This window comes from Protomyctophum parallelum, assembly GCF_964188405.1.
Source record: "Protomyctophum parallelum genome assembly, chromosome: 2".
Taxonomy (NCBI): domain Eukaryota; kingdom Metazoa; phylum Chordata; class Actinopteri; order Myctophiformes; family Myctophidae; genus Protomyctophum; species Protomyctophum parallelum.
Window position 1 is genome coordinate 61,284,966 of NC_139699.1, and position 11,345 is coordinate 61,296,310.

General features: G+C 42.8%; 1 protein-coding gene and 1 long non-coding RNA gene across 3 annotated transcripts; both read right to left on the reverse strand.

The window, feature by feature from the left end:
• Positions 1-988: 988 nt before the first annotated feature.
• Positions 989-4,553, reverse strand: LOC310853607. Of its 2 annotated transcripts, XR_014568818.1 has the most exons (4): positions 3,859-4,553; positions 3,139-3,275; positions 2,724-2,886; positions 989-1,788 (listed from the first exon to the last, which is right to left on the reverse strand). It is a non-coding gene; the product is annotated as an uncharacterized lncRNA (long non-coding RNA). The 2 variants fall into 2 exon arrangements; XR_014568819.1 differs by lacking the exon at positions 989-1,788 and having other exon boundaries at positions 2,222-2,886.
• A 264-nt stretch (positions 4,554-4,817) lies between these two features.
• nudt19 (nudix (nucleoside diphosphate linked moiety X)-type motif 19) lies at positions 4,818-10,963 on the reverse strand (the record flags this gene model as incomplete). Its single annotated transcript, XM_083760205.1, has 6 exons — positions 10,793-10,963; positions 9,598-9,813; positions 8,707-8,963; positions 7,793-8,047; positions 6,634-6,841; positions 4,818-5,041 (listed from the first exon to the last, which is right to left on the reverse strand). The coding sequence occupies exons 1-6, from the start codon at positions 10,860-10,862 to the stop codon at positions 4,818-4,820; spliced, it is 1,230 nt and encodes a 409-aa protein (XP_083616331.1). The 5' UTR covers positions 10,863-10,963.
• Between the last annotated feature and the right edge of the window lie 382 nt (positions 10,964-11,345).

Here is an 11,345-nt window from a genome sequence, read left to right on the forward strand (position 1 = left end):
TACCAGCACGACCACAGTATAGTACTTTCAACGTACATACGTTACCCGTTACCCAACCAATATTGAAACATATCGTAAATTACGTCACCATTGACAGCCAGTTTTAACCCGACTTTAGTCGACACTACTTGCACGCTCTTTTCATCCATGTCGTCGTTTTGATGCGTATGCGCAGTGCCAGCGTATGACGTAATGACTACTTGTGCTTGATAGGGCAGTGTCAGATTACATACATGTATGTATACATACATGTATACATAGGGGCATTATACCTTTAATCCTCCCGACACTAAAACATAGTAATTACGTCACCATCGAAAACCAATTACACCCTGGCATTGGGTCCTTTTAATCCACATCTTTATTACGTCATCATTGAGAGCTAGTTGTACCAGTTATACCCTGACGTCATATGCTGCTACGATACAAATACGCATCAAACAGGGCATATGCAAAGTAACCACAGTATACCGCTAATCAATTTACAAATTACATATACATTACATAGAGGCATTTCCTTTAATCCACCCGACACTGATCGACATATACGTCACCATCGAAAGCCATACCATACTTAATACTACTTTTTTTACCTCCAAAAACTAGGTAGGCTACGTAGCAAATAGCTAAACCTAATATTTCAATATTTCAAACGTTCTTTCACAGAGAAGCTGAGATTTTACAGGTTGTAGCGGTCGACAGTACTCGCGAGTAGGCAAGTAGGCACTCGACAGAGTGCAGTTCTAGTTTCCATTGTGGTCATTTTGATTGATACACTTTATTTCAGACACAATGGGCTGTATTTTGCGTGTCTTAAGTACCAGGTCTTATTCCCTAACTTGAGTAAACTAAAGACCTGGAGGCGTGATCAATGCCATTTGGCTATTCTGAGTGGCCAAAGAGCATTGATCACGCCTCCAGGTCTTTAGTTTACTCAAGTTAGGGAATAAGACCTGGTACTTAAGACACGCAAAATACAGCCCAATAGGTCCACAAAACAAAACAGACAATAGAACACAGATATGGCCAATATGTACCAGACTATTTTCACTCCATACGGCCCAGGAATGAAGCAAAACATTAATTCAAGGCTTCATGGGGTGTGCAATTGACAGAAAAAATATTTTGGGTGAACTATCCCTTCAAGGCATGCATTACAGTATACGGTGTTTTTTTTTTGATTGATTGAAATATTTATTAACAGTTTGCAGAATTTACAGTACATTTCAAGCACAAACTCAATACAAAGACTGTTAACTGTGAGTGGACGACCCAATTAAGCATTACACTTGTTTACAACAGGGTCCACATTGTTCAATTCATCAAAACATTTAGAGACACACAAATAGACATTTCTATGTAGCTAAAGAACAGAACAGGAATTCATCATGTGTGCAAGAATATCACAAATAGCCGATCTACAAGCTCAATGAAAGCATCTTGATTTGACATCAAATCGCCCAGTCCTAAGAGGGAGAGAGAGCTCCACATCGCTCACACCTCACATGGAAGATGCATATCTGAGGCTGTGAGTTGCCATAGAAACACTCCACATGACTCTCTTCTCCAGACCCCCCCCTCTCCTCCCCCACAACGCACGCACACAGACACACACACACACAGACTCTCAGCTCCCACGTCCATGAGGGTACTTACACACCAAGCACAGTAACAGATGGTTCAGAGGGTGGAGCATGCGCCCCAGCTCACATCAAAGCTGCCTCCACAATCGCCATGTTTAAACCACACTCAAAACCCACCTTTTCAGACTTTCCATTCCTTACCAACCTTTTTGTCCTTTTTAAATTGTTTTACCATGGCTGCTATGGAAATAGCAAGCTAAGTTCTATCATCAATGTGCAAGCTATAGTCCTATAGTAGTCTAGTCCATCTGGTTTTGCCATTGGCTGACGTCGCCGTGCTCAGTTGGCTCTCTCATTGGCTAAACCGCGATGCGCTGTTTCTGTGTGTGTGTATGTGTCATGGAGTTATGAAAGGATAGCGTGAGGACCGGAGCGTTTTGAAGCACCCGGAAGAACGCTCGACTTCCGCATGCGGAAGTGCAAACGAGCGCTCAATGTTAAAGGGACACTTCACCCTTTTTGCAAAAAAATATATGTTAATGACGTTTAGAAGCTTTAGATCACTTTCCTGGGGGTATTTATGTGTGTAATATGTGGTTTTAGTTATTTTAGATTGTAGCAGTGAGCCTGTTGTCTCTGATGTCATGGACACTGGTCTCACTACCTTCCTGGACTACAATTCCCATAATTCTTTGGTGCACTGCTCCTCCTTGTGGATAGGGGGAGAGCTGTCTTACTGAGACAACATGTAGTCCAGGAAGGAAGTGAGCCCAGTGTCCATGACATCAGAGACAACAGGCTCACTGCTACAATCTAAAATATCTAAAACCACATATTACACACATAAAGATCTCCAGGAAAGTGTTCTAAAGCTTCTAAACGTCATTAACATATATTTTTTTGCAAAAAGGGTGAAGTGTCCCTTTAAACCCCAGCTGCATGGGTTTCCTCGTCATAAATCCACGGGTCCGCCTGCAGTTCACGTTCTAACCAGTAGGGCAGAGTGCTTCAACGTTGCTATTGCAAACATTATTTTATCTTACGTTTTATTTTCATTACATCCAGTATAGTATTATCATCCATTTGTATCTTGTTATACTGTGTAGCCCAAGTGTTGTCTGTGGAACACGCCACACTAACATTTCACAGCTCGACTGTATTTGAGAGATAAATAGCTCTTGAATCATGAATGTCTTGCGACAAGTGTCTTGCTACAAACTTTCATTTGGCACTAGATAAATTACATTGATTAATTCAATGATTGATGAATGGACATAGTTGAAACTGCTGCCCTTAACCCATTCTGACCGGGCACGCATTTTGGTGTCAGCATCATGTCATGCTTTAGCTATTGAAAAATAGCAGATCTACAAGCTCATATCGCGCCACCGAGTGGCGCGATACGAGCTTGTAGGTCTGCTATTTTTGAAAAATCGAAGAGCGACTGACATTTTTTAGAATCTGATCTCAGGTCAGAATGGGTTCATCAGACCAGTGTGTGTCCGGCGGAAACCTCGTATGAATCTGATCTCAGGTCAGAATGGGTTAATAATACTATTTGATACAGGTCAGTGAGGATCAAGTCCAGCTGAATGCCCCTGTTGTCAAAGTTATTGCAGTGTGCTCTTTCTCGACGTCACTTGTCGCATTGTGACGCATTGTGAGCTTGCAGATACATTTTCACTATTAACCCTTGGACTACCAGTCCCAATTTTTTTGTTTGGGTAACAAATTGGCATATTTTTAATTCATGGTTTTAACATACAAGAAAGATCTGGTGGATTGAAGAGATGTTTTTTTTTTTCATTCATTGCAAATGTATTCTCTCGATTCACCACCAGATGGCGGGAAAGCACCATTATGCTGATTTTGGCTAAAATAGTCACTTCCGGTTCAACGATCAACAACATCCTGTAGTATTTTGACCCTAGTCCATAGCTTGGCTGGTCCGGATTGCTAAGCTAATGCTATATTTTTCATAACTAAGTCAAATTAACCTCAAATCAACCCCAAAAGATCGCAAAATATCACATTATTTACAGCGACGCACATGGAGACGGCGCGCGTGCACGATAGCGCACGATCACGCGGATTTCGGCCGTTTTTTGGTAAATTACATCCAACATTAGTGATATTAGCGAAAAAATAATTTTTTTTGCTCTTTTGACCCCGCGATAACTGATATTGATTGTCATTCCGTTTTTTCCGTTAACGGGAGGTTTAGAATTTTCGATTAATTCCGTTTTTTCCGTGACTTGTAGGCAAAAAAAAATACATATGCCCCAAAATAGGCATGCCATGGGGTTCAACTCTAATGTTAGGTACAGTCAGTTCAACTTAACAGGCAAGGAACTATAGGCGTTATGAATGAATGTCAAATTTCAGACTGTATGAAGCCCTGACTGCTTCAGTACAACAATACTACCAACCTCACTGCAAAGCATTGCTGTAAGTAACAGACCATTGGAGTCCTACCTAGTCATATCAACCTACTGTACCATACACATTTGGATAAAATAAGGTATAGTTCACCCATAAAATGTTTTTCTTACTCACTCCATGGATTCATGGGGTGAGTAAATATTTGTGTTTTCGTTGCATTCCAGATCCCAATATTGCGATATTTAACGAATTAAAGTAGGCTAAATACTGTACTGGTCAATCTTTACAAGAGCTATACTACATTTAAAACATTAGCTTACAATGTATGTAGTCCACTCGGTGATTACACTGCGAGTAGCCTCGGTATACCCAGGCTTTCATTTTCGTCGGCTCAAAACACTGCGAGAAATGCTTTAGAGTTCAGTTTATATATCGTTTTGCCATGACCCTCCAAATTACTTCAGTAAATCAAACATTCATTTCGATATTGGATCGGGAATGCGACAAAAGAAAAGGCTTCATGGTTTGAGTAATTGATAGAAGAAAAAAAGAAAAGTGAACAACCCCTTTAAAATAATCCAACAACCCCTTTAACCCATTCTGAACGTGAACCCATTTTGGTGTTAGCATCATGTCGTGCTTTAGATATTTAAAAATAGCAGATCTACAAGCTCATATCGCGCCACCGAGTGGCGCGATACGAGCTTGTAGGTCTGCTATTTTTGAAAAATCGAAGAGCGACTGACATTTTTAGAATCTGATCTCAGGTCAGAATGGGTTCATCAGACCAGTGTGTGTCCGGCGGAAACCTTGTATGAATCTGATCTCAGGTCAGAATGGGTTATAATGGGGTCAGAGCTGACTGTTTGGGCACTGTCCCGGGGCAGGCGTTTGGAAAGGCAGCAGGTGCCTGTATTTGGGCTTGATGGTGACCTGCAGCGTTGGGGTGTAAGGGTCTGAGAACACCATGCGATGGAGAGCACCGTTCTCGTCCTCTTGATGGTCCACCGGAGAGACTTCCGCACTGTCGTTCACTACCGCCTGCCCCGAGCCATCGACTGGGTACAGCTTGTCCCCTGAAGAGAGCGAGAGTCAGGTCAGTCAGTCTGTAGCCTCGGAAACCCATTAAATTGTGGTATACAGTAGCACGAACGCGTGTCTCTCTCTATGGTCTGCAGCTTTATTCAATTGACACACACACACGCACGCACTCTCTTAACCCATTCTGACCTGAGATCAGATTCATACAAGGTTTCCGCCGGACACACACTGGTCCGATGAACCCATTCTGACCTGAGATCAGATTCTAAAAATGTCAGTCGCTCTTCGATTTTTTCAAAAATAGCAGACCTACAAGCTCGTATCGCGCCACTCGGTGGCGCGATATGAGCTTGTAGATCTGCTATTTTTCAATAGCTAAAGCATAACATGATGCTGACACCAAAATGGGTGCCCGGTCAGAATGGGTTAAAACCCTCTTACGGCTATTGACGTAATTGACGTAATGAATAAAAATAAAAAATCCTCATAACCGTTGCCGTAATTGACGTAATCGCCAGATTCGCTCTGATTGGTAAAAATCGGCATAATGGTGAAGTTACCAACTTACCGCCACCATCAGGACTGGGGTATAAAACTATATGATTACCGTGTTAGAATGAGATATTAGTGTGTATGTCACAGATTTTTCTATTGGCATTCAAATGACGAATTACACATTATGAATAGTGCAGGTACAAGGCACAATCCACTGTTAATTAGGGTGGCCATAAGTAGGTTAATCAGGCTCATCTGCTGCAGGTGCGTCTAGTTTCTGCCGGCGGATCCTGCCGGGAGATGCCCAGAATGCACTCTGTTCCAACCCGGAAGGGGTGAAATGGCCTCATGCGCTGAGGTGAGCAACTCAATGCAAGTGGATGGGAGGAGAAATCCGGTGACGTCTCTATATAACTCTATGCCTATATGCCACAGAAAGCATTAGGTCTCTTCCAAGCTAGTCAGTCTGTAGGTGTCTCACTTGAGTGAATCGAAGATTTTACATCTGGTGGACGTATTTTTATTTTCTGTCCAAAAGGACATTTCCCACTATGGTCTTTCAACATAATAAAACTGTGTTTTAGTCGTTTCAGTGAATAGCAAAATAATTGTCACTGCAATTTAGTCATTGCACGTTAGTAGACATTACAGTCTATATGGGAATAACACTGCTCCTGGCACTAAAAAAAGCCCCCCCTAAAAAACAAAAAATCAATATAAATGTTTAACCCATTCTGAACGGGAACCCATTTTGGTGTCAGCATCATGTCGTGCTTTAGCTATTTAAAAATAGCAGATCTACAAGCTCATATCGCGCCACCGAGTGGCGCGATACGAGCTTGTAGGTCTGCTATTTTTTGAAAAATCGAAGAACGACTGACATTTTTAGAATCTGATCTCAGGTCAGAATGGGTTCATCAGACCAGTGTGTGTCCAGTGGAAACGTCGTATGAATCTGATCTCAGGTCAGAATGGGTTAATAAATCGATACATATCGTCGGGATATAATATCGATATATATCGATATACGGTATATCGTTACATGCCTACAAGCTGCCGTCTGTAATATGGGGGTGACGTAACGTTGACACGCTGGTCTACGTACAGTATGACGCCCAATAGGGTTGCTTACCCGGCAGCAGTGTCATGTAGCTGCCGTCTGTGACCACGCGGACGGGCAGCCAGTGCTCACAGCCCTCGGTGGCGCGGCGGCTGGCGAAGCCGTGGAGGTCGCTCAGCGAGGGAAAGTGGCACATGCGGCGGAGGTCATAGAACTGGGGGGGGGCAATCCACAAGTCGCGGGCCTGGTAGCTCTGCAGAACCCCTGACGGTGTGGACCACTGAGGAAACAATGGATGAGAGAAAGAGGGGGCTAAATAACGCTAAATATAGCTAAAATAACGACGACTATAACTATGGGACACAAATCTCAAGTTATTTATTTTGTAATGCAGCACAAAGGAGTGACATTACAATGGAAACATCTAAGTCTAGGACTCCAATACATTTTAAAAAAATCGAGGCGTGCCGTTCAAAGATATTGCTTTCTTATATTATTTGACAATTTGGCCATTGTTTGAGCAGTTGTTTTGAGGAATTAAAAAGGTCTTAAAAATCCTTAAATTGACACTTCACTGTCATCTGGGGACGCCCCCTAAAGAAATCATGTGGGGGTCCCCACCCACAGGTTAACCCATTCTGACCTGAGATCAGATTCATACGAGTTTTCCGCCGGACACACACTGGTCTGATGAACCCATTCTGACCTGAGAACAGATTTCTAAAAAATGTCAGTCGTTCTTCGATTTTTCAAAAAATAGCAGACCTACAAGCTCGTATCGCGCCACTCGGTGGCGCGATATGAGCTTGTAGATCTGCTATTTTTCAATAGCTAAAGCATGACATGATGCCGACACCAAAATGGGTGCCCGGTCAGAATGGGTTAAAGGGCCGTCCATACTGTCTCCGACCACCGAACTTTTTGTCGGAAAGATCAGACTTAAATGTTTTCTCTGAAGTAGAGTTCGGAGAGTCACAACATCTGGGAGTGCAGCTTTCAGGACAAAAATTCGGAGGAATGCGTTTCAGAAGTTGCGAGTGACGTCATGTTGTAGTTGTACCGGAGCTTTCCGACGAAAGGTTCGGTGGTCGGAAGACAGTATGGACTATAAGAACCACTGGTCTATAAGGATCAACTAAAGAAGGTCTTTTGCACTTGTGCAGAAACAAGGCACGTCATAATGAAAACAAACACATCTGGCTTTCAATGACCAAAACCAAAGTAAAATCACCTTAAAGTGCACGATCTCCCTCTCATCCTGGAGCGTGTGAGGAGTCTGCTTCAAGCAACAAATGAAAAAGGCAGTGTCGTACCTCCTCTCCCTGCCGTAGAGGCCGGGGGGCGTCAGCCAGTTGCCCCACTCGTGCAGCGCCCAGATGTTAGGCACCACCCGCAGCTGTCTGCACATGCTGAGGAAGTTGGAGGGGTCCCTGTTCACCAGGGCCCTCCATCTGTCCAGCTCGCTGTTGGAGCACAGCTCCTGTACCTTAGGGTGACCATATACAAAATACATTTAAATAAATAACACAAAAGAAAAATAAGGACCCGTTACATCACTTGGATACAATAAAAAATAAAAGTAAAAGTTTCCCAAATTGATTGGACCCATTTTTGGGTCGCCGAAAAAAAAAAGATCATGGTGAAAATTATTTGTCAGGAGTCAGGACAGCTAGCTTGAAACTGGGAAGATCTTTGCCCAACCGTGACGTCTGGTCACCCATAGTGCAGTGGTTCATAAAGTAGGGTCCGGGGACCCCCAGGGGTCCTTGTATGTAGGGTCCCTGGCACAAAATATTTGGGTTGTGGTAGAAGGGGTCCACAGCCAAATACACATTAACCCATTCTGACCGGGCACCCATTTTGGTGTTGGCATCATGTTATGCTTTAGCTATTGAAAAATAGCAGATCTACAAGCTCATATCGCGCCACCGAGTGGCGTGATACGAGCTTGTAGGTCTGCTATTTTTTGAAAAATCGAAGAGCGACTGACATTTTTAGAATCTGATCTCAGGTCAGAATGGGTTCATCAGACCAGTGTGTGTCCGGCGGAAACCTCGTGTGAATCTGATCTCAGGTCAGAATGGGTTAATTTGGGGGTCCATGACATGAAAAAGATTTGAGAACCACTTGCTGTGTATAGTGTACCTGCGCAAGTTGCTGTTGTGGCCGTGATTCAGGCATTTCATGTGTGATGCTTTCCATCAACGTGTTCTCCTGTGTTCTATTCAAGACCAGCAGCACCCCGCTCTCCTCAAAGGTCTCCCGCAGGGCGCAGATCCTCAGCGCCACCTCCCCTGGCACCGGGGAGCCCAGTTTAACCCGGTCCGTGGCGAAGATCGGAGGTCTGGTCCCTGCCGGCTGTTTGACGCGACCCAAACCAAGATTTGGCAAGTTCCTGAAGGCTTTAAAAAAAAAGGTAGGGTAAGTGATAATTTTTGGTTAAAAGAAAAACTTTTTTTTTTATAAATTCTGATAGTAATCATTTGAGTATTTGTTCAGTAACAGGGGTCTTCCCGTCTCTCCGTCACTTTAGTAAAGATAGCATAAAAATGATGTGACGCGTTGTACAATGACAATTTAGTCATTTAGCAGACACTCTTAATCTAGAGCGATTTACAGTAAGCAAGAACAACACATTGGCAATACATCAAGTAGGCCTACATAGAAAGTCAGTGAAAGGAACATAAACAAGCAAAGAACTTAACATCCGTCTAACAGTGGAATATCTGAATAATGAAACTACGAGTATACACTATAGAGCGCTATGTCTACATAATATGATATCTAAAATTCTAAATTACATAAATATAGACTTTGCAATTTGCATACGCCTTGTAAGGTCGTCGAGGCTAGTGCAAGTGCTACGGCAAGTGATGCAAGCGTGTAGATCTGCTCAAGATCAACATTTTCAAAAAAAAAATCTTGACAAAAGTTGTAATATTCTTTCAACAACACAAATAAATCGTGGACAGGGGGGTTCCCTGATTCAAACTATTTTCACGTGGGGGGTCCTTGACGATCACTTCATCAGTGTACCTTTAAAGATGTCCATCCATTCACTGGCGAAATCGGAGGGCTCCAGCAGCCCGCCGGGGAACACGTATGCGTTGGGTATGAAGCCGCTCGTACTGCTGCGCTTCAGCAACAGGACGTCATAGTCAAAGCAGGATGCTGGTGGAAGGCTGGCGTTGGTGTCGGACCGGCCAGGAGGACAGCTGCCTTGCTCAGGGGTCTTAACACCCACATGTAGGCCTGTTATTCGCAATTATTGAGATAGTCAACACAATAGTTTTGCAGGAAGGTCAGAATGTAGGGGGGGGATCATACTGTACATATTCAAATATTTTAAAAGTACTGGTGTCGTGGTGGAAATAGCAGATCTACAACAGATCTACAACTTCTACAAGCTCTTGTGAGCTGGTGTAGATCGGCTATTATATTGCCACTATTTAAATGGTTGTTAAAATATTGTTGTTGTAAAGTAATTAAATATGCCAGCAGCCAGTCAGTTCTTTGTACACGTATATTATGCAAGCAATTTGTCATACTCGTATGCCTTAAAAGAAAAAAGGCTAAACTCCAAACAGAAATGTTTATTTATGTTCAAATGTTAAATTTCTAAAAGAACAATTGAATCAAAATTATTTGTACACCAAAAGTTGTCAAGTAAAGTTGATCCACCGGGGCAGTGGTGTGGTGGCCCGGGATGGCAATCGCAAGGCTCCCAGTTCGAACCCAGGCTCCCCCAGTCAGTGTAATGTAAGTGCATGTATTGTGTATATTGTATTGTTGTACATACTTGTATTGTGCTTTGGCAATGTAAACGTGTTTTCTCATGCCAATAAAGCCCTTTTAATTGAATTGAATTGCATGTCCTTGAGCAAGACAGTGCCTTGGCATGCTTTCTCCTGCCATCGGTGTATGAAATAGGTAAAATATTACGCAACTACAAGTGGAAATACTATTGAACTACTGTACTTGCAAATACTTTAGGTATTCAAAATGACAAATTACAAATAACATATTGTATTTTTTCTTTTCATATTGCCATATGACATTTCCCCACAAAGGTTTCCCAGAAATGTTCCAAAATACAAATAAGAGTGAAGCTGACAAGGCGTTACATCGCGATCGAGTTTTGAGGTTGTAGCTCGGCTATTGCCACTATACATATTTCTCCCGTGATTTTTACACCAAAAGATTCACATTATGAATCCAGACGCAGCCCTACCCAGATGTGTCCTGCCCGCAGCTAGGATGATGGTGGCTGCTTCTTTCCATTGCTTCAGAGCCGTGTTCATGCTGTATTCTCTGATGATAATAATAATAATAATAATGTCCCCCAACAGTCTTTCATAATGTCAGCCCCATACATGCATCAGTTTCTGTCAAAGTTATCGCCTTCTGTAACTGAAGTTCCGTCTGCTGCTTTGTTTTGGTTCGTGTCAAAGTCACGTGGGAGGAGGAAGGTCAAGAGCGCAGAGGAAATGGATGGACCTTGGGTCTCTTTGCTAGGGCGACCAGCGCCATCTACTGTTTGGACGACCAACGCACGATGGAACAGCTATAGTATAATCATTGTGTCCATTCCTTATCCATAATAAGTTACCAAAATAAACGTCATTAACGTCCACACCATGTCACCATCGATATCCGATATAATGAATTGCTGTTATGGCCGATAACCGATATTACTGATGTCGATATGATCTCATTCTGTATTAAAAATTATAAAAAAAATTGTCCATTCTGAAAAATACATGTAGGCCTATATGCACTGCAGG